Consider the following 23,366-nt stretch of genomic DNA (forward strand, 5'->3'; position numbering starts at 1 on the left):
ACGGTAGGAGGGAGGACACCACGGCTTTTTTCAGCAGCTCTGCCAGCTGATGTCACCTCAGTGCTAAGGAAATGTTGGCCCCAGGGTGCAGGTTCATGATCAGCCTAAGCTGATCTTAAGTAGCTGCTGTTGCTAAAAGGGACGGATTCCCCCTCTCCCTGCCCGGGTGCCAGCTCCCATGGGGTGGCCTGGGGAGGGGGCCGAGACAACTGGAGACCCGTAATTTCTTTTACTGGACGTAACTCCAGCCTGAGCTGCCTGTGACCCCTACTGATGGGGGGGGGGATGCAGGGATCTGTACCTGAAGTTCGGGGAAGGGGGGCTGCTTCAGGCAGGGCCCTTGGAAGGAGAAAGGCTGGAGGGAAGCGCGTGGGGGAGGAATCCGGTGCTGCTCCGTGTCGTGGGTTTGGTTTGATGGTGGCTCCAGCTGGCACAAGTTCAGGCTGCTGCGGAGGGACAAGGTGAGCAGCTCTGGAGAGCCGGCCTGCGGAAGGGAGGTGGCTGCAGGCTGATTTATTGCTACGGTTTGGCCGGGTTAATTTTCAACTAGACCTGGTTCTCTGGGGTGACTCGGGTTGTGAGCGCTGCTAGAGCGCAAAGGCGGAAGGGGGAATTCCCATTTGGCAGCAGCAACGTTTATGTGGGCATACAGGGATTGTAAAATTGCGCCTTAGATTAAGGAATAACAAATTCAATAATAATAAGAGTTGCTTTCCGCTCTACTGTCTCTTATATCAAAATTGTACCCACCTAACTTTAGATAAAATTATTCTACGTAGCAGAAGAAAAGGTTGTTGCTGGCTTGGAGGAGGGAAGGGCCTTATGTGAAAATAAACCTCTTAATGTAAATACCGGGCTGTTTAATATTAAAAGCAGTTCTTTACCAAGGTATTGTTTAAGGGTGTATGCATTTTTTTTATAAGTTATATTAACTGACTTGTTTGGAAAGTCCAAGTTCTATGGTAATGTCAAATAGAGTGCACTTAGTGTGAGAAATGTATATTGTAATACTTTAAAGGGGGAAGAGCAAGGCATAGAAAATACATTATGATTTGACAAGTTTAGAAAGCTTCTTGTGTAGCTCAGCTTTGTCTCAAATTCCTTTTTTGATCACTAATTTGTGACAGCTTGACATAGGAATTCTTACTTTGGAAAAAAAACATATGACTGCTGCTACATTTCGTCCTGACTGGATTTAAGCATTTAGAATTTTAATCCCCTACAGCAGCACTTTGCATTTCCTTCTGAAGGTATTAATACTTTCACAAATCAAATGTGCTTTTTTTTTTTAAAAGAAGCTACATTTTGTTATATTGGCCTAGCATACGCTGTGAGTGGAGGTTTGGTTTTTTGAAAGTCAAAAAGAATGCAGGGAGAGCTTTACTAGCTAAAACTTTGTTCATGGTATGAAATAGTAGGTTAGCAGTAAGTATTTGATTTGCTGGGACTAGTCAACTAGAAGTGCTTAATTGTAAATTTTTTATTTGTATCCAGAAGTTTAAAAGCTATCAGACTCATCAAAGACTGCTCGCTGAAACATTGCTTCCTCCATCAAACAAAATTGCTTTAAATCTGGTTCTGCATTTAAACAACAATTGTGTTTTTTGCCATCTAGGAAGGTCAGCTTGCATTCATCTCTAATTTGTAGTTCATGTGGCTCAAAACTATCTACCTGAATTTGTTACATAGTCTTAACTGTTTGAACAGTATTTTTTCTCAAACTGCACCATGTTTGGATTAATTATCAATATCTAATGTTAGAAACATGCCTATTTTACAAAGAGGGGGTTGGAGTTCTGAAGGGTGGTGCAGGGCCTCGCTGCAGTGACTGCACCTCTGAGAGTGGCCCTGAAATAGGATTTGGCTTGAGCCACGGTCATTCTAAATAGCTAAATTTACTGCCCCACTTGGGAGAGGAGCCTTGGATCCATTTCACTTGCAAAGGAATTTCAGATCCCCTAATGCGAACAGTCTGTCATGGGTTTCCCCGCAACTGCAAAGGAACAGTCTGCTTTCTTTGATTATCTTTCTAAAGCCTGGTCTGCCTTTAATTAGAGAGGCAGGCTTCGTTCTTCAACATCGGGTGGCTGAGATTATAGACAAGATCAAAGTTGCAGCTTTTAGATTGAGGGGCCAAGCAAAGTTTGGTGGAGGAACTCAATGGAGAAGGAGAGACAAAGGAGCAGAAATCTTCATCTGCTTATTGAGGCCTGAATTGTAGTTTTGCAGCTCCTGGGGTTTGGAGGATGAAGATCTCGATTAATGAAATATTTTGGTGCCTTAGAGGTGATGTACCATTTTTTAAAGCACTTCCAGCATGGGTTAAAATTGGTGACCTTGAGCATCACACTAATTTGAAAACTCGTTCTGCACCGAGGACCTTTCATTGGAAGTGAGCTGGTGGGTTATCTCCTCCAAAACAGCCTTTGGTGCGATTTCTGCTGCTGCCACTAAAGCATCAGTGGTCACCAGATTTACGGTGAAAGCAATTTTAATACTTCTGCAGAAGTTTATATTGTTAATTTGGGTGGAAAGCCAGGGACAGTGGGCAAACTTGAAGTCTAACTGGGGACTGATTGGGAGTAGTGTTCACTAAATACTAAGTAAATATTGGAAATGGTGACTATCGTCTGACAGTCACTCTGAAGCGATTTTAAAATGTCTGAAAATAACTCACAGCATATTGATGCTTACCTTGGGTCATGCTAGTTTCTTTTGAAAAAATTCAACCACATTTGAGGATCCCAATTTGTCACCTTACTTTCAGTATGAGTGCTGGGTTTTTTTATGGTGCGGAGTCAAAGCTGTATTCATTTGGGCAACATGTGACATGATGAACTTGGTTTCTGTGGTGAGAAGTGTGCTTGGCCAAACATGTTTCTGCTCTGGCTTGTCTTCAAAATGCTGTGCAGGTGAAACCAAACTCCTACAGTATATCCACAAAGCTGAGTATTGCCACAGGCTGCCAAAGGAAGCAAAATAAATCCTTTGTAGTAAAGTGGTTTTGAAAAGTGAACTTTAATATTTGCGTTTATGAAGGCCAGAATTGTAGGATTTTTGCTTTCCAGTCACACAGAAATATCTTTTAATGTGTTAAAGATCTCAGCTTCTGAAAAGCATATAGGGATGCAGAATCTGGGTAGAATATGGGGAGTAAGAAATGCGTATGTTACAACCTGTATTTTAAATTCTAGTTCAGGTAAGGAGCCTTTGTGTGAGCCTGGCTGCCCGGGAGGAGGAAGGGGCAGGGAAAACCTTGTCGTGGTGTTCTGAGCTGGAAAACGAGGTTCCCTGCATCACCTTGGCTTCTTGATGTCCAAACCAAGTAAAAAATAAGGAAGATACTGCCATAAACAGTGATTCACTTCACATTTGGATACTAACTGCAGCAGTCACTTTAAGCATACAGTAAATGGCACTCCGGAGTCGCTTCGCTGTGTTGGTGCTTCTCCTGCGTCCTTATTGAAAAGGCATCGCTGAGTTTGTCTCTGGTCTTGTACAGCTGTTTCAGCTCTTTCCCCTGATGGAAATTTTCATTTACTTTTAAAATGATTTGATGTGTAATTAGGGTCCATAAACTTAGATACAGGGTTCACCCAGCTTAAAAGGGAAGCCTGTTGCTGGAATTTAGCACAATGTTGAATAGGTAAAAGTCCGCTGGTGTAATCCTTTAAGTTATGTTTTCTATGAAGTCTGTCTTGGTGAATGTTAAAAAAGCAAACCTTTTAGAAGGGAAATTGTCATCTAATTCTGGATTCCTTGTTTTGGAACAGAGCTGCTGATTCTTTCATTTTTCCTGGCAGCAAATCCTGCCTATTGTATGTGGAAAGCAGGCAGGATGTGCTGCCAGCCCGGCGAAGGTGCTCTGAAGTGTTAACTTGCCAGCAAAGCCAATCTGGTTGCTCTTGGTAACAAACAAATGCTTTGTTTAAGGAAAATCAAGCAGCAGGGAGGGCTAGCTTTAATTTTGTCTCATGTTCCGGGTGGATGTCTCCTTGCTTCCGCTGAAATCTTTCCAGAGTTCAGGAATGCGGACTCGTCGTGTCGTCACGAAGCGAACTGCCCTCCCGTGGCATCGCCTACCGCCAGCTCCACCTCCCATCCGCAGTGCGTGAGTCAAGGTTTCTGTTTCCACTTTGACATTTGAACTGAGTCACTTGTTCTGTTGTGAATGTCCAAGATTTTATGGCTCTTCGTGTCAGGTTTGCTCTTCTTCCTTCCTTGTCAGCCTTTCAGGAGTGTAAATTTCCACTGGTTATGTAGCTTTGACCTGCTTTGGAGGTTGGCCCCTGGGTCAGGGCTGATGCTCTGGTGGTGGACAGGACCGATGAGCCAATGGCATCTCAAATATTGTTTAGATGAAGCTTTATTTTTTTAAAAACCTCCAGTGCTGGTTTAATAGAGCCTCTTCATTTTTATACATGGAAATGTAAATTCTTTCCCTGTGGAAGATAAACACTTTTATCTCAGGAATTCTCATCTGTTGTTTCCAGATGTACAGAGAAGACTTCTGGCCTGGAAGTGTGAAGGAGCTGTAAAATGAAAAAGTGAGGGGACCAGTTTTGAACCTGTGGGGTGAGGGCTGTTCTGCCCGCCCTGCTCACAGCTGAGCCGAGCAGTAAGCTGCAGCAGAGCCCTGCATGCCGAGCAGTGTTTCAGGCTGGGCTGTGCTGAAGGGCCTTTCTGGAAAGAAGGAAAGAAATAAAATGAATGATACTATAAAACACTTGGAGAGGAGGCCAATTGGGGGCACATGCAATACATATTTAAAGTGTCACAGCAAGCTAAGGTATTGTAATTAATGTGTCTAGAATAAAAAATGCAGTCTTCCCACTCTCAGACCTCTTGGTTTTTTGCTTGGAGTGAGTTAAGGCAATTACTTCTGGCCGTGCCATCCCCAAATAGAAAATGGCACCAGCATTTGTGTGGCATGACATGTTTCATGTTAAGTATGCTATTTGCTGTCTTAAAAATAAAAGAAAAATTGTTGGAAGAATCAATTTGGCAACAAAAACTTCCTTGAAAATTACAGTTTCTCAGTGTTATGGTATCAGAAAGTGTAAAGCTAGCTCCACTGAGGTTTTTGGCTGTCTTTGAAGACTCTGATGTTCACCAGCTGAGCTGTACTTGGAGCCTAACCTGCTCTTTGCTACCTGTTTCCACCCCAGAGCTGTGTCAGCAAGGTTATTTGTCTGAAGGGTGAATGTGGGGAGCTGATTTGGCTGAAAAGTAACTGTTCTGTCAGATTACTTTGTCAGCTTGGCTGCCTAAGCTGGCTTACACCCTGGCCGAACCCATCGTTGTATCAGTGCAGGAGAGGGGCGGTGGAGATGCGACGAGCTGCTTTTGCAGCGGCTGCCACCGACAGCAGCTCATGGAGCTCTGCACCGTGGGCAGGATGTGCTAATTCAGTGTGAAAAGCAGTTTGAAAGCCCTGTTTTTACAGAATGCGGTAGTTTTATCCTCTGTATTTGTTAAGGGGGTGATCATAGCTGTAACAAATGATTGCTCAGTTTTGTTTTTAAAAATCAGTCTTTTAAAAAGCACTGCTGAATTGTAATTGAAAAACTTTCTACCAGTTGATTCTATGTAAAGGTTCTGGCATAACAGGTATCCTGCCTAGTGTTGTAGCAGAAAAACTTCACCTTCCGTTCTCAGAAACCTTCCTTTCCCGGGAGACCAGCTCCGTTCCTGCTTCCAGTGGACTGCTGCCAGCCTAGCAGCTATCTTGCATTCAGGCGGCGGAACAGCCTGCGCGCCGCTGCTGCGGTAGGGTGTGATGCCAAGCCCTGCGCGCAGAGCCCGGCATCCCCCAGCCTGCTGCTCCTGCTGTGCTCTTTCCCATCTCACGCGAACACCGCCTCAGTCGCCGGAGGTGTCGGGAGGCCCCGGGCTGGGCAGATCCCCGTTTCCCTGCCGCGTACCGGCAGATCCCACCGTCCGGAAACGCGGGGCCGGCTCCTGCACAAACAGCTCGGTCACAAACCCGCATGTTTGGGGCCTCCCGGCACGCGGGAGGGGCTCGGACGGCAGGGCGTGCTTTCCCCATTAGTAATGGCTTGGAGGGACCTTGTTTTGCAACTGAGAATTAACTGTTTGGACTGTATTGAGTTTAGCTGCTGGGAATGTAAACAGCCATAGCTGCTGTAGTCTGGGCTTCATAATCTCAGTGTGGGATGGGCTCTGTTCCCGATATCTCCTGGGGGAAGCTTACAGTGGAGGGTCTCCAGGCTGCAGGCCAGCTACCAGCACTGCTGGGCTTGATAAAGCCCTTGGGAGCACTCTCTGCAACTGAATCTTCCAATTCTTAATCAGTTCTTGATTCCAGAAGGGTTTCTTCATTGCTTCGTGCTACCAACTAGGCAAGACACAAATAAGACCTAACAAGGGATAAGGACAGAACTTAAAGTAGCAGTGAAAAAGAAATTCTGTTATTTTCTGTAAGTTTGCTAATTCTCTGATTAGTCAGCAGAAGGAATTAGCGTCCCACGAAGCTGCAGTTAGAGGTAAACTTTAACCTAGCAGTACATGTTATTCGGAGGGAGGCAGAGGTGCCTTTGGTTTGGTGCTTTTTCCCCTGCTGAGTAAGGAGATAGGCCGTGCTGCTATCACAAGGTTGCATTTTCTGTTTCATGGTTGTGGTCACTGAAAAACAGTATTACTTAGTGGCTCTTTCTTGGCTTCCTTATTAAAGGTGGAATGTGGGCCTGCAGGAAGGGTGAGGTCCTCCCAATTGCATTTCCGAACCTGACATCACCATCGGTGGCTTTAAGTCGGCGCTGTCCTGCTGCCACCGATGACTGGGGAAAACATCCCTGACTTCAGAGGAAGACGCCTGGATTTTCAAGTTGTGACTTTAAATCCTTGATAAACCAGTCAGGTGTACAAAGAGTCCTTAAGATAAATACGTGGTAATTGTTTTGCATATAATGATACTCTGTGGGTAACCATATTTAAAATGGAAACAAACTTCTGCTAGCACATTGCTGAGACATCTTTGCTTTTCACTCAAGTGGATATAATTTCCTAGGAAAAAGGAGGGGCAGGAGAAATGAGACTTTTAATGAATCCGAAGTTGTATGGAAGCTCAGTCTGCTATTTGATGGTTTTAAATTAATGCTGCGGCTAAAGCCATTCAAAAGCATTCAGTAACTTTACAGTAGTATAATGAAAGGTTCTGTTGGACGCAAATATGGAATAATATTAGAAGGAACATTGTTTCCTCTAAAGATAACTTCTACAAAATGCATTTTGTGATTCCCAGTAGCTGAAAGTGAATTTACAACATCTTCCAGCAATTTGATTGTTGCTGCATGGGTGGGAAAAATTCTGTGAACTCTCAGTCAATCACTGTTCTTGCGATTATCAGCAGTTCAGTGGTTTTAATGATGTGTACATATCCAGTTGTAAGTACTCTCGATGTTCTTAGAAGTTGTTTTGAATTACGCCACCTGAGGTGGCTGTTTTATTTCCTAAAGCTGCCGGTTAGGTTAAGGTTGTGTGTTCTCTTCTAGTATGTCAGATCCCCTCCTGTGGTGTCTGGTTCGTGTCATGTCAGCATGTAAGTGTGTCAGCATCCAGGGTGAATGGACTGCCGAAATGCCTTTGTCTCATCTGACTTTCCCTTACACTGAGCCCAATTAAGGACTAGAGAGATACGGGGGAGTCTGCAAGCTTCAGTTGCGTAATGTACATGTAGAAACCAGTTGCGTTTTTTTTTTTTTCTTAAACAGATTTCTAGGCAAAAGAAGGAAACTGAGACCTGGATATCTGTGAAGATGAAGGCGGCTGCTCTCCCATTACTTTTGCCACAGTCTGTTATACATAGTTAATCCCCGTACGCCACGTGTGTGGCACTGCCGCTGTCTTGCTGCCTTTCCAAGTTACCCTGGAAAGATTGAGTCTGCTGGCAGGGCAGCTGCTGGAGCTCTAGTAACCTGCCACACTAATCTCCTGTTACACGCTGATTGCTTTGACTAGAAAATCTTCATATGGTTGGAACTGCAAGTAACTATTCTTAAATATGAAAATTAAAGCATTTCCAGAAGGGCGTTTTATTTCTAAATGACCGCATCTGTTGTTGAAAGAAGTCTGTGTTTTTGCAGAAGACGCCTTGAGCTGTACTGTTTAGCGAGCTTACGGCAGGTAAACGCAGTCTGCTCAGCCTGCTTCCTTCCCAGGGCTGCACCCCATCTTCAGTCTGTCGATCCTGGCGTACAGTGTGCGCCTCGATCGGGACGGGATTTTACCTGGTGGGTATTTGAATTGGTGCCTTTTTATAGGCATTGCTTAGGCTAAATTGGTATTTAAGATGAGCTGTTTGCTAAGATCTGTCTGGTACAAAGCTAAAGTAATACGCTGTTTGGTAGCGTCGTATAGATTCGGTGCCATACGCCCTTTCTTAAAGGTGGGTAAAACTTAACTTCATGAAAGCTGTTAGTGAAAAGTGTCCATTCACCTGTGGAAAACAGGACTGAGAAGAAAATGGTGTTTGAAACCAAAAGCCATGTTGGCCATGGTGAATACAGCCCCTTCTTCACACTAGGCGCGTATGCTATCAAATTCAGTTTTAGGAATAGAGGTGGCTCATCTCTTATGCAGTCTGTTGAAGGGTAGAAAACTCTGGCTGACCAACACTGTGGTCCTACAGAAATACTTAGTAGCTCTGTATTCTGTCAAATCAGTTAGCTGATGGGTGTAGTAGTTACCACTTAAGATTAGATTAAAATCTGTTTAAGAATGTGCTGCTATAACTGGAATATTCTTATGCTGTAGTTCTTCCATGACATTTCTGGTGGGATTTTGCAAGACTAAAAACAAACAAACAAAAAAAAACCCCACACAACTAAAAATTGCTCTCTAGCAGGGTATAATTTCAGACACAGTATTTCTATTTGTGTGGAAGAAAAGTTTATCAATCTTGTATGTGTTTTCCTAAACAAATAAATATTACAGTGCTTGCAGTTGATGTTGCTATCAAAGTATTTAAGTGGCTTTTGAGCATCCCTGTGTTCTGGCATTTAATTGTTAAACACCTTCTGGTTCACAAATAGTTCAAGCAGATAATGTGCCATGAAATTGATGTCAAATGCCTTAAAAAACCAACAAAAAAAAAAAAAAAAAACCCCAAACTTAATATGAATTAATACTGTCTTTGGAGACATTTCGCATGTTCAGTTGATGAAGCCTGATCAAGAAAATGAAACTTCTGTGCATGACCAGTCTTGCAGTAGGTTATTAAACAGATTGCAGGATCAGAAGGAAGTCGGTGCAGTAGATGAGGAACTCTGACAGCAGCGGGGGAAATTCTCTGAACAGGAAAATAGAGTACTGGAGTACCTCCAAGTCCTCTATAGCAATGGACGTGTAGTAACGGTGGACAGCCAAGTAGAAGAGATCACGGGTGAACTAAATTTATCTTTCCCTGTTTTATAGATCTAGCAAAGGTAGGATAAAGCAGTGTTATAGCAAATAAGTCAACACCAAACAAATCTGTGTCAACATTAAACAATTCAAAGTTTATGTATAAACTGGGATTGGGAAAAGGTGTGGAACTGTATGTGTAAAGGTTTGTGTATGTTTGTAACAACTGTTAATAATTTGTCTGGAAGTATGTGTCAGTATTTAGACATTTTTCTGTTGAGGATAGACCTTTACTGGGAATACTGTTAACTTCTGATAATCTTTTTTAAGTAATAAATCTTTTCTATTCTTTTGTAATCATGGGAGTCAGCAAAATGAGGTAATGGGAGATACCTGATGAAGGTTGTGGGCTTGTAAGGTTAAGGGAAGGTGTTGAGGCTACCATTTCCACCGATTGCTGACTGATAAAGCTCTGCAGTGGTAAAATATAAAAATACGAAGTTGGCTGTCCTGCTTTTCTCATGTCTTTATATTGCTTTACATTCAAGTGCATTGATAACATGACCTGATTAACAACATGGGGTGAAATTCAAGTTGCTTCAATACATCTTTGCATTCAAGTGAAATTACTTAGGATTCCAGTTCACTTTGTGTTAAACCATGTGCCGTCTGAAATATCGTTAGAACTTGGTGCGGTGGATTTGTGCTGTGGGCTGGGGATTCCAGGAATGCTGGGCTTTCCCAAGCACCCTGTGCTGGGCAAGCCATCCATGTTCACTCCTTGGCTGGGGCCGGGAGCCAGTGCTGCCTACAACATCCTGTACACGTTGGTGTTGGCAGCATTGGTCATAATGGGATTATGACTTGAAACTGAATGGGTTTTGTTGAAAGCATTCTAGCAATCTGTGACCCTGAATGTGCAAATTAGTCTGACAATGGTCTTTTTTCTTCCCTTAGGGCTGAGAAAACAGAGGTGCTCAGTGAAGACCTGTTGCAGGTATTGTAACACAGTTAATTTGTATTTTTTTGAATGCTCTTTGTGAAGTTTGAGCCTTCTGAGTTTTGTGGAGTACCTAATGTGGGGAAAAAAAAATACTGCTAATGACAGGGATGAAAACAAGGGTGTCTTTGGCTGACTTCTCAGCACATGAAAAAACTGATACAATTTGAGTGGAAAAACTCAGGTACTTCTATTTCTGAACCTGATCATATTGCTTGATAAAGTGAAGGAGGAAGCATTTTTGCTTTTAATTAGATGAACTAGCCTGTTAAGCTTATGAACCATTAGTGCTAATGACTTGCCAGTCTGTCTGGTGGAGGACGATGAGCTGGGAAGAAACTGTGATCAGGCACAGCTGGTCTCTGTCTTCATCTCTGTTTCTCTTGAAGAGGTCAACTTGGGCCTTAAGTGGCAAAAAGCATGCCAACTGCTTGCTAACAGATAATGTCAGCTTTTTCTGAAAGTCTGGAATTGCTCTAAATAAATGTACAAATGCTTCTTGTTTAGCTTGTGGTATTTGTTCTCAAATTTGTCACACTGACATTTGATTTGTTTGCAGACTTGTCATCTTTTTGAAACTATCCCATGTAATCAAACATTACTTTCATGGTGGAATTTGAGTTGCAACTGTTAGATTAACAAGGTTGACTGATTACGTGGAACAAATTTGGTTACAGATTTGTTCTACATTGTTTTCTTCCTCTGTTTACTTTGTGAAAGACTTTTAAAAAAAATGGCAGTACATAAATTGGCAAGGGAAGTCAGGCTAGCTGCTCGACGGGACCTCGAGTGTAATGGTTATTTCAAATTGATTACAAAGCATCTTAGTATGCTTAAGTTCAGGACCTGTGTAACATGGCGGACAAACAAATGATGCAAGTACTTTGATTTCAAATCTCTCCAGCTGTTCAGATTACAGTAGAAGACAAGAGAATGTATCAGCTTTGAAACTTGAATTTAGCACAAAGACATGAAATCATCTTGAGTAATGGTGAAATGAGCTGACCTGAAACACTTTACCCTGCTTTGCAGGGGACTGCTTTATTTGAACCATAAATAACAGTTTGACGACACTGTTTTTAATTTCTAAAGAGATGTGTGCAATTAAATGGTATAAAGGATGTTAAAACACCTTGATAGCCTTCAAGGGCCCATCTGTTTTCTTGGTTAGCTGCAGGACAGTAATAAGAAGTGAAAGCCAAAAGTACTGCTGCTTGTTGCCAAAAAAATTTTGCAAGCAAGGCTTTCCCAGGCACAGAGCAGACTGGCTACACCCAAGTGGAAGAATTTACTCACTTGTTTGTTTGCTCTTGGGGGTTTGTGGAGGGGAGGGAGGCTCTTATCTAACTAAAGAGCTTAAAAGCATGGTACTGTTCGCTTTATAGACATGTTTCACAGTGTTCTTTTTTATATTTAGCTCAAGCTTTGACATAGCATTGCCATAGCTTTTTTTCTCTTTTCTGAAGTGTAATACTCCATGTCAAGTATCTCTGCTAAATGGGCTCCTGTCTGAAGACAAGCAATTATAATTCACTACTGGAAAGGCTTCTACAATAGACCCACTTTCTGGCATGCCCTTGTAGCGTATAATAAAGCAATTGTGTGATGTTTTATACACTGAAGATGCCCTGTGGGTACAGACAGCATGGCCTGTAGGTCACATTTTCAGTTCAAGGGTAACTTAATGGAGATTAATGTCTTTCATGGTTTTCCTGACATCTTTGGACTAAAAAGCAGATCAGAGAGAGTATATTATCATGAAGATTTGGGGTGATGTTCCTCCTATCAGTCATCTGCCCTTTGAGTTTGGCATTCGGACTGCCTGGAAAAGAGGCCATTGGGAATATATGTGCTCCAGAGTCTGTCTAAGGAACGTAAGCCACCATGCATGGCTGACAAGGGCTGTGTTAGTCTGCTGGGATCTGTAAGATGGTTCAGTTACAGGATGTCACCATGTTTCAGGTAACTGTGCTCAGTATTTTAAGAAGTCTTAACTACGTGACTAAGCAAAAATAAATGCTTTCACAAATAATAGATGGTTTAGAACGTGTTGATGGTATTTAATTTTAAAGATAACGCAATGGAAAATAATCATCTTAGCTGCAACAGTAGCCCACAAACAGTACCTTCTTGTTCATTTATCTTCATACGGACTTCTTTGGATTGGATTTAGTTGAGCTTGTTGATACATGCTCTGTAAATAAAAGGCAATGCCTCATGCTTTCAGAGCAGTCCTCCTTGGGCAGTTTCTCTGCACCTTACTCTACTGTAATAGATTTTTACAAAACTTTTTGAGCAGCTCAACTTGGATTCATCTTGTGGTTGTCAAGAGCTTTTAGTTCCCCTAGTGCCTCATGTAGCCAGTAAAACTCGGTCTTTTTACATGGGTCCTTCAACTCACCAGCCCTCCTATAATGGTTCTTTTTCACTGTCCCTTTGGACTTGCAAAGGCTGCTGCTGGGTAGCACAGCCCCGAGGCCCAGCTTTGAGTGCTTTTCCAGGCTACAGCTTAGCAGAACTGATGTTCCCCTCTTTTGAGCTCTTTTGTCCACAACTGCTGTCGTCTTGGGCTTTCCCTCTTCTTTCCTTGCTGTCTGCTATTCCTTTCTTCTTGTCCCCTGGGCTCCTAACCTTATGCACTGCCCCTATCTCTTTTATTAACAAATGGTTTGCCTCTCTCACTATCCTGTTTCCTTCAGTCCTTGTGTTGCTGGTGAAGTCATTGCTTTTGCTTCTGCCCCTCAGGCCAGGGGACACCTTATTCCTGCTTTTAATATTAATGTAAAGGGAAGACTCAAGACTGTACATCTGCAACACTTGGACTTGGCAGTGTTAGGTTGACGGTTGGACTCGATGATCGTAAAGGTCTTTTCCAACCTAAATGATTCTATGAAAGGAAACGGGCAGCCCAGTCCTGCGCTTGCTCATGCATTCAGGACAGAGATCCCCCGTCCAACAGCAGTGATTCGGTGCCGATCCCCACCAAGTCCTCGTCTGCCTGTGCCTCCCTCCACTGGCACCTTCTTCCTTGCAACTTCTCCCAGCCCACGCCCCTGAAGGCTCCTCTCTGCTGGATCTGCTGTGCCTTTTAGTAGCTGTAGTTTTTACTAGCTGCTTTTGTTGGGACCTAATTACATCCTTCCAGCTGTAACCACTTTAGTAGTAGTGGCAAATAAACCTGTTGGGAGGAAAAAACCATGTCATTCTTACCTGGATGTATAACATTCTAAATGAGAATTTATAGCATTTCATGTTCATTAGAACACAGCAGTCTGCCTCCTCTGGAAAACCCAACGGTATGTCTCCTGCTTTAAATCCAGGTATGGTGCCCTTAACAGGAGCTAACACCGGGCATAATAACTTAGCACTAAAATTACTGCTCTGTCAGCTAATCTGTATTTATGATTGATAGGGAAGCTGGGAAGAATTACTGCCCTCCCGAAAATGTAACAAGAGTGATTTTAGAGCTGTATCAAAAACTGAAGTCTGTTCAGATTATTTCTACAGATGAAATCTACTTTTTTTTTTCCTTGCGTTTTAAATAGAAGCCATTCCAAAGGGCCTCTTTTTATTCTTGGTGAGTCATCAAAATGCAGATAAACAGCATTCTTTTGGTGCTGTGCATAGAGAGCTCAGTGCCATAAGCAGTTCTGTCCCAGTGCTCATCACTTTGTTTGCTTTTGGTGTTCTTTGAAATAAAATAGTCCAAATTCCTTACTTAAAATCCCTAAAAGAACCGTTTATTAGTGTATATCTTTGTCGTATTCACAGTCTATGTATTAAGCCGTGTTTCAAATGCACTATAATAAACAGAACTCTTGTTTGTGCATTGACACCTATTTTTTTTCATTCCACATCCCTTTTGAATCCTATTAATCTCTACCTGAAAATACTATTTGACTTAGCATGTAGGAACTTTGTCCTTGTATTTAACGGCCAGAGAAGGAGATGCAGTAGAAAGCTTGCAGTACATAGGTTTGGCCCCGTGTAAAGGAGCAATCAGATGTGTCTTTAGCCTTCTACTTTACAAGGTCACAATTAAAAAAATATGAGAGTTTTCCCCATGGTTTCCTCCCTAAATTAGTGCCTTAGATATCTGCATGTGCCATTCATCTCAGATGGCGAGTATCAACCTGATTCTCTTTTGCCGAGACAAAAAGTAGGGGCAACATTTTTCTCCCTCTTCACTCTCCAGTCTTGTGAGCATTATAAGCTCCGACTGAATTGCTGTGCCACTGAGAAAAAAAGGCAATTTAAATCTCCAGGCATTTTTGCTGTCAGGCACTTCTGCTAAGCATCTGAATTTCTGTAAGCTGTGGAACTTGAGAAATATGCAACCCAGAACCAAGTGTGGTACAGGAGGAAGATTTTTCTGCTGAGGCCAGGAAAATAACTTCTGTTTTTTGTTTTGTTTTCTCTTCCTCCTCTCTCCCCCTCCTGCCAACTAGATCGAGAGACGTCTTGACACTGTGAGATCTGTTTGCCACATTGCACAGAAGCGTTTAATTGCATGTTTTCAGGGCCAGCATGGTACAGATCCTGATAAGAGACATGTAAGTACAGTTGCCCTTTGGCTTGTCTTCTGAGACTAGTCTGAATATGGTCTGGCCTGCTAAATACTTAATGCCTCAAATCATCCAAGAGAAGAAAAACTCTAGAGTTTTAATCTCATGTGTTGACATTATTTGGTAAAATGCTAGCGGTAATTCCCCATCCAGATATAGTAACATGACCTTGGAGTACCTTAGTGGTGTCACGACACGCGCTTGTTTCTGCCATGTGCTGAGTACTTACAGCTTTCATAAGACCTGACTAAGGAGAGAAGATACTCTGCAACTCTGATCAAGCTCCTCGTATTTAGAATTACCTTTGCGCACTGACATCTCCAATTAACCGTAAACGTTTTTCTGTACACATTTGATTTCTGCCCCTCTGTAGCAAAGCCATATGTAGGTTTTCTCTAAAGTGTTAGAACCAGAAATAACGAACATTCAAGTTTTCTCCCTTTATGGAATAACAGAGACCTCCTGAAAACAGGGGCACACAGAATGAACCTCTGCAGAGAGACGGAAGACAAGCTAGTTGCTTAGATTTCAAGTTAAAGCTGTTTAGTTGTCTTTGACAGTAGTTGAGAGACATTTTGGGCCAGTCATTCCAACTAAGACTGAGAAGAAAGTACTTTTCAAAGTGTCTGAGAACAGGAGTCTTGAGGCTTGAAACTTTTTGTGACTTGGTATTTTCTTAAAGAATGAGCTGCTTATGTGTGTAATGGGAACCATATGGAAGAAGAGAAGCATCTTAGAGGGGATGTACTGGGAAGGCTAGAAAGGCTGAATAGCGCTAAGCTAAGCACTGTTCCTTCTGTTCCATAGAAAAAACTTCCTCTAACAGCTCTTGCTCAAAATATGCAAGAAGGATCTGTCCAGCTAAGTGATGAAACTCTGTTGGGGTAAGTATTTGGCTTTATAAGTTGCAGTCTGTCATTTTATGCCTGTGGGGCTCTAATTAGAGACTTTGGGTACATAGAGGCTGTTTTCAGTCTAATGAAACTAATTTTCTAGATTCCTTTTCTAATCCAAAGGGAGAAAAAGTGAGCAAGCATTTCTTCTTGAGTGATTCTGGGGGCAAGTTTTAGGCTTGCTCTGAATTGCGTTCCAGAGGATTCTGATTCTCTGCTATCTTAAAAGCTTTTGAAAATGGCTTTTCTCCTTCTGGATTAGTAAAATAATTATCTCCATTTAAAGTTTAAAATTTAGTGTAAATACTGCATTCTGCAGTTTTGTGTTAATGGCTTAAAATAATGCCAATTTGCATTAATGGCTTCTAGTTTAAAATAAATGCCAATTTCCTTATCCTGGCATATTTGCAACTTACAGGAAAGTGGCTGAAACAAATGAAAGTCAATATGCTGAATTCCTAGAGCAAATGTGTTTCCTTGTTGCCGATGGGAGACAGTGTAGAATGACCTTAAAAACCTTTGTGTGCGTTTTTGTGAGCTGTTGCAGGAGATTTAAAGATGGATAAAAATCTTAAGAGAACAGGGGTTTTTTCCCTAGAACAAGCTTAAAACAAAGGTCAAATTGTGGTTTTGGAACCTGAGACTGCTGCATATGCGATTGCTTAGCATTATGGTGTTAAGATTTTTTTCACATTAAAGGGGCTTAGGAGAAAATGAAATACTGCACTGAGCAATTTTCCTGCATCTGGTGAGATGGAAGGATGGGCTTTGAAATAAATACTAGCTTCTCTGCCCTTAGGGCCAAGTATAGTCACCTAGATGACTTAAAGCCTCCAAAAATGTTGTAATGGCTAAGGAACTTTAGAAGACAAAGGTTTAATAACACTCCTTGCCTATCTCAAATTAGAGCATCTTGGGTTTATGTCATTAAGTAATGCCTTGCTTTATACAACACAAAGCTTTCCAAAAGCGTAGCAGACAACAAAGGACCACCGCTGTTTTGTTTTGAATCTTTCTTCTTTAGTCAGTAGTAACTCATATTACAACTTCCTATAATTCTTAAAGGAAAATGCTAGATACATGTGGTGATGCAGAGAATAAACTGGCAATGGAGCTCTCTCAGCATGAAGTACAGATCGAAAGAGAAGTTTTAGATCCACTGTGTCTACTAACAGAGGTAAGTCACTTCAGCCAGACTGAAGAAATAAATCTGGATTTATGCATAAACTGAGCAAAAAGGGTTTATGTCATTGCTAATAATAAAACCGTTTTAAGGGGTCATGCATCAGTAGTGGAAAGTGGATACGAAATCTGCAAAATGTAGTTTATTACAATACACAATTTAAAAATAAATGTAAGCCTTGAATTCTTGTTTTAGACAGAGATCCCGAACATTCAGAAGCAGAGGAAACAGCTTGCAAAGCTGGTTTTGGACTGGGATTCTGCAAGAGGAAGGTAAGAAGTAATTTTAATTACTAGGTTCTTTTCTATTCATGTTAACTTCTTATTGACATCTTGTGGCATCTGCTCTGATGCTGCTACTTGCTTCTGAAATGCTTCTGTATGCATGTTAATACTTTGCTGAAAAAGGACAAACTTACCTTTAAGTTACTCAAAAGAGAGGACTCATGACTACTAGATCCAAATAGAATCAAGAGTTTGGAGCTCTTTCATGCCTATATATGATTGGAAGAATGCTGAAAACTGATCTTCTTTCCAGTTCACTCCAGTTGTCAACAAATAAGGAATAGGAGTCCAATTTTGTAACCATGCCAAGTGCTTTTACAGCATTACATTGAGCTGTCTCACTGGTAGGGTCCTAGGTTGTTCAACTTACCCTTAAGTCCCTTTAAACAGTCTTAAACTGCAGTGATAATTTAATCATAGAATCATCGAATCGTTTAGGTTGGAAAAGCCCTTTAAGATCATCGAGTCCAACCATTAACCTACACTACCAAGTCTACTCTAAGCCAATCAAGGGTAGACCAGACTAAACCATGCCCATTTATGTAGCATTTTCTGGGATTAGTAGTTCTCACATATTATACACCCATGTTAGAGGTTGTAGAGAATGTGGGATTTCTTGTGGATTTCTGCAGTTGTTTAGCTGTTTGTGAATTATGCCAGCATGTCATAAATGGTGTATTTTAAGCACCTTCCTTAGTTCTGTTGGAAAACTTCTAAAACTATTGGGTTTGTTTTCTGTCAAAAGAAACCAATTTGAAGGGAGCCATAAATGCAGATTCTTGTTTAATATTTGTTTTCACTAAATGACTGAAGCCTTTCTTCCACAGGTATAATCAAGCCCACAAGACTTCAGGAACAAATTTTCAAGTGCATCCTTCAAAAATAGACTCTCTTAAGGAAGAGATGGATGAAGCTGGAAATAAAGTAGAACAATGCAAGGTATGACAAGATGAGTCTCTATCCTTTGCATACCTCTCATTAGCAACAACAGCAATCAGAATATGGCTGCTTCTGTAAGCCTTGCATGTGGAACTGGCTGGCTGATTATTGCAGTCACAAATTACGTGGCTGTTAACAAACTGTATGTCTTAAAGGTTTATTATTGCTAGCTGACATCTGTCTGAATTGCTTGAATTTAATGAGGAACTTTTTTAAGATGGGTATTTTACGTTACTTTCTGTTTCAGTCTGAGACAGTTATAAGAAGGAACTGTGTCTTAGCCTTGAACATTTCATGTTCAGGGTGTCTGTGTGCTTCAAACCACTGAGTAGCCATGCAGCGTGAGCTACCTGGAGGAAATTCAGGCTGCTGACATAAAAGGAACATTCTGACTATTACAGTTCTGAGCAGTTCACATTCAGTTTCACTTCTCGATTGTCAAATACTGCGTTACGCTGCGGTTGAGGCTGAGCACGAAAAACCTTTTAGTGGTACTTGTCTCTGTATGCAGGGATTGGCTGTAAAGAACATATTGCCATACAAGCTAATTGCTAAGCGGGCAACTGCTTTGCTACATAAAACAATGTTAGACATTTTGAACGAATTTTGCTTGGAAGAATACACGTGGCAGAGTAGGTGGATTACTGGCTTCCTGTACTGCCTGAATTGATAGTTCAAACTTACTGCAGGCAAAATAAACATAGGTACTTCTGTCTTTCTGTATAAGTTGAAATGCCCCTGTCAATTTGATGTACTATTTTGCATTCTTTTCTTTTTCAAAGGATCAGCTAGCAGCAGACATGTATAACTTTGTGTCCAAAGAAGGGGAATATGCTAGATGTTTTGTTATGGTGAGTATTTTTTCAGTATGACTTTGATTGCAGCACGTATGTGCACAGACGCTCAATTCTCAAAGATTACATTTTGTGTGCTAAACCTTCTAGTCTTGTATTATGTGCTCATCAGAAGCTAATGCTCTTTTTGTTTTTAAAATGTGGCTTCTGTTCTCAGTTATTAGAAGCACAAGCAGATTACCATAGAAAAGCATTAGCAGTCATAGAAAAGGTCCTACCCGAAATTCAAGCCCATCAAGGTAAAGTAACCTGTGCTCTGGCTGATGCTTCTCCTTGCCTGTGCCACCTATGCACAATATTCTTCTCCTTTATCTTGATTCTCTTGCATGCAGACTTATTTAATAAGGCCATTTTGATCTACTTAACAATTTTACATTCCCAAGCATAATTCCATCTTTGTGTTCTCTGGACTTCTCCAGCCATATTTTAACACACTAATATTAAGGATCTGTCTGATACCCAAGAGGGTAAAGGAAGGATTTTTCTATTTGCTTGCACTTCTTCCTTGATATCGTGTGACCTTTTGCTAATTCATACCTGGCTTTTTAGGCCAATGAAAGTTTAATTGTGATTTAGGAACTTTTTAGGGTCCTTGCTTCTTGAATTATTACTAGGTGATTACCAGAAAAAACTCCCCTTGTTCTAAGGAACTTGACTTTTTTTCCTTCTTTAATGCAACCCTTTTTCCCTGGGTGCACACTGCACTACAGCTGGCTAATGGCGTGTTCGCATTATTGTGTTGAATATCAGCAGTTAAAAGCGAGTAATACAGCTTCATTTTTTCCCTGTGCTACTAAGCTTTCCGTTGTCAATGGGAGTTAAGGTGTATCATTAATGGTTTGGTATGAAGATGCACTGTGTGTTGTTGAAATTGTTATCCTTAATACTGGCTATACTGTCTCTTAATCTGCTAATTGCTTTGAACAAGAAGTAGGCTGAACAAAGTCTGAGGAAAGTATAATTTGAGCTGAGCAAGGCTCAAGTATCTTCAGTTGTGGACTACATGCAAGTTGTAAAAGATGAACCGTTAAACTAAATATATCAAGAAATATGAGCATCTTGCTGAAAGATGATACAGAATACCTGTACTCTGTAGCTCTGATGGGAGGCGAGGTAATGCAAACAGATGATGCTTACATGGAATCAGGGCTGCGTTATGGCTGTGTGGAGGGTTCTCTGTTTATGAATGACTGCTTTAAATTTGTTGTTGTTGCTTAGCTGCCTTGTACAAACTTTTGATATGACAAATGCTTCAGAACAGTTTAGCCATCCTAGAAGGTGGGCTAGGAGGCATGTTGTCTGAGTGGTCCAGTAACTAACATCTAAGTGTAGGGCATGACTTCAGTTGTGTTCCCAGCTGTAGTGTATATTACTGTGACTTTGAACAATTACTAAGCTTGCTGTTCCTAATGTTTGCTGTAACTTGCAAAACTGGAGAAAATGACATGTTCCTCTCATGGTGTGGTAATGAGAGGAACTAAAGCCTTATGAGGGATGTAGCTGATGTAGTTTCATAAGCAAAAAGGGTAAATTAAATCCTTTGCAGAAACACATTGAAGAGGACTCTTTCAAAGTCTTCATCTTCCTTGACCTTTTTTCCATATAAAAGAAATAATGTATCTGTACTAACAATAACCTTCTACATCTGCATTTTTTAAATTAAGACAGCAGAAATAGGTGAAAAAATAAATTGTAGGAAACAAGAAATTCACATTCAATTTGGAGAAACTTGTGCCAATTTTAACTTTCGGAGTTAAGCAACAATTGAGAAACTGAATTGAAAATTTGTGCAAGCATTAGCGATGGGCTGTTAATGTGGTAATTCTAATGTAAGACACTGGGGCTGTTAACATCCATTTTAAGTTGCTGATTCCTTAAATCAGCAATAAACTTCATGTTAACAGCTCAGTTTTTATCCACCTTAAATACAGTTAAAACTAAGATCAGCCCAGGTCATGCAATCTGGACAAAAGTTTCCTCCAAGATTCTTGCAAACCTAAGCCTTTTGGTGTCTTGGCAAATCAGAATTTATGTAACTTACAGCCATGTGGTGGCACTTGTGTTGCGGCCTAGCGGGACATGCACTTCCAGTTACACAAAGGATTTGTGTGTCATATTCCATCCAGAAAGATGCAGAAGTTTTGGCATTTTTTTCCTTGAGCACCAGCAGGCTCATTTTCTCTTTACTTGTGATATAAGGGACTTTATCAATCAAGGCCTATAAAACCGCTACTGTATTCTGAAAATTTCTTTGCTGTACTGCAGGCTTTCTTCTTTTCTTGTCTGGGAATAATTCAAGTGTTTGTTAGATATTTTGCTCAGTGTTTTGATACTCTCCAACTAGACAAATGGACTGAAAAACCAGCTTTTGGAACTCCATTAGAAGAGCATCTCAAGCGCAGTGGTCGTGAAATTGCAGTCCCTATTGAAGCCTGCGTAATGATGCTTTTGGAAACGGGAATGAGAGAGGAGGTAGGTAATGCTTTATCACATGCTATGAAGGACAGGAAAAAAGAGCTCAAACTCATGGACTGGTGTCTGTACTTTTTAACAAGTTGCTTAAGTAATTTTGTTCATTAGTGTAGATAAATCTTTTGCAACAGAATAACCTTCAGCACTATTTGAGGTATCTTAGAGATGAACGTACCTGGAGTGAAAAATTAGGAATGGGCCAAGGGTGAGTGGGAGCTAAAACATTGTCAGATGGCAATGACACATGAAGAGCCAGCTAGGCCATAACAATGTAAGGTCATGAAGACACCAAACTTGAAACTGTTCTGAAAGAAGCTGTCATAAAAATTCTGCTGTTTTGTGCTTGTACTAACATGTTGTTACCAGTCAAATACATTTTATTTTTATTATGCAGGGCTTATTCAGAATTGCTGCTGGAGCCTCCAAGTTAAAAAAGCTGAAAGCTGCCTTGGATTGTTCAACTTCCCAGCTTGATGAATTTTATTCCGATCCCCATGCTGTTGCAGGTATTGTGAATGTTCTGAATCAAAACCAGGTATAAATTGATACAACACAAGTTTATGGTGTTCGTTTAACTATTGACTTGCTGCAGTGTAAGGTGTTGACCTCTGCAGAAAAACCATGAATGAAAATAAATTGAAAGTTCACTTCATTGCACAGCTTAACACAGATAATTATAGGGTACGCATGCTCATCGCACTTGATGTATTCATGTCTGCATGACAGAGCAGTGTTTAAAATTCAGACGATCATAGTAATCCAAATATCATATTTCCTCTCGTGACAAGAGCATTAACATGATCAAGGGAGATTAGAGCCATATGTACACCTTTAATAAGGTCTGTCTTCTGAAGAGATGGTTCATAGTTTCATAGTACATGTCTCTGTCAAATTACCGTAATTACTGGAAGACCTTTTGTGTTGAGCAGATATACTGTGGAAGTGTCAGGTCTTCCCACTGTTTCACTGTAACTTGGGTCCTATTGCACGGATAAAACTGCAAATCTGAGGACAGAATTATAAATGAAGACTGAAAGCATTGGCTAAGAAGCTAGCCTGTTTCTGGTCTGCATTGCAGGTGCCTTGAAATCCTATTTGCGAGAGTTGCCAGAACCTTTAATGACCTACAGTCTATATGAAGAATGGACACAAGCTGCAAAGTAAGCATACTAAAATTAGTTATATAGGAAAAAGTTCTACATATTTTTATCAAATTTGGTTCTTCATATATGATTCAAAAGATGAAGCTCTCACAGTTGACACTCATTTCTGCTCTAACAGGTAAATATTTTGTGTAACAAATTATTTTAAATGTTGTGGTTTAGCTTAATACTAATTGCACAAAAATGTGGTGAAATATCTATTTTTATGTTTAAACATAAGGGCTACTTCAGACTGTTGGCTGCATAGTATTGATGCTTACCTAGTTTTGTTGCAGGTAGAGATAATTCAGGGATTTGACTAGCAGGTTACAGAATTACTGAATACAAAACTGCATGTATTTGGCATAAGTGGAAAGTTACACAGTCATGTCTGTCTTCACTGTAGAAACAAAAATTTTCTGATCTGAAAGTAAGATGTAATGGAAATGTGTTTTTTCTTTCAGTATTCAGGACCAGGATAAGAAGCTGCAAGAGTTATGGAGAATTTGTAACAGATTACCTAAGCATTATCATGCTAATTTCAGGTATGTATGAACATCTGTTGGCTTGCAGCACGGCTGCTTTGATGCTAGAGTACTACATTTCAAAGCTGATTAACCAAAACTGTAATCCAGTTTTTCTTTTCTTGGCCAAATTCAGTTAGGTTTATA

At 40.9% G+C, this 23,366-nt stretch overlaps 1 protein-coding gene across 3 annotated transcripts in view; it reads left to right on the top strand.

Moving 5' to 3' along the window:
• The window catches only part of ARHGAP17 (Rho GTPase activating protein 17), a 48,728-nt gene that overhangs the window by 12,707 nt on the left and 12,655 nt on the right, over window positions 1-23,366 (top strand). For all 3 annotated transcript variants that reach the window (XM_075718546.1, XM_075718548.1, XM_075718547.1), the window contains exons 2-13: window positions 10,321-10,360; window positions 14,812-14,916; window positions 15,736-15,812; window positions 16,887-16,998; window positions 17,200-17,276; window positions 18,116-18,227; window positions 19,010-19,078; window positions 19,239-19,320; window positions 21,426-21,553; window positions 21,948-22,059; window positions 22,632-22,713; window positions 23,160-23,240. In XM_075718546.1, the coding sequence (XP_075574661.1) occupies window positions 10,321-10,360; window positions 14,812-14,916; window positions 15,736-15,812; window positions 16,887-16,998; window positions 17,200-17,276; window positions 18,116-18,227; window positions 19,010-19,078; window positions 19,239-19,320; window positions 21,426-21,553; window positions 21,948-22,059; window positions 22,632-22,713; window positions 23,160-23,240 (1,077 nt within the window). The remainder of the gene's footprint in view (window positions 1-10,320; window positions 10,361-14,811; window positions 14,917-15,735; window positions 15,813-16,886; window positions 16,999-17,199; window positions 17,277-18,115; window positions 18,228-19,009; window positions 19,079-19,238; window positions 19,321-21,425; window positions 21,554-21,947; window positions 22,060-22,631; window positions 22,714-23,159; window positions 23,241-23,366) is intronic.

Source organism: Pelecanus crispus, chromosome 11 (genome assembly GCF_030463565.1).
Source record: "Pelecanus crispus isolate bPelCri1 chromosome 11, bPelCri1.pri, whole genome shotgun sequence".
Classification (NCBI taxonomy): Eukaryota; Metazoa; Chordata; class Aves; order Pelecaniformes; family Pelecanidae; genus Pelecanus; species Pelecanus crispus.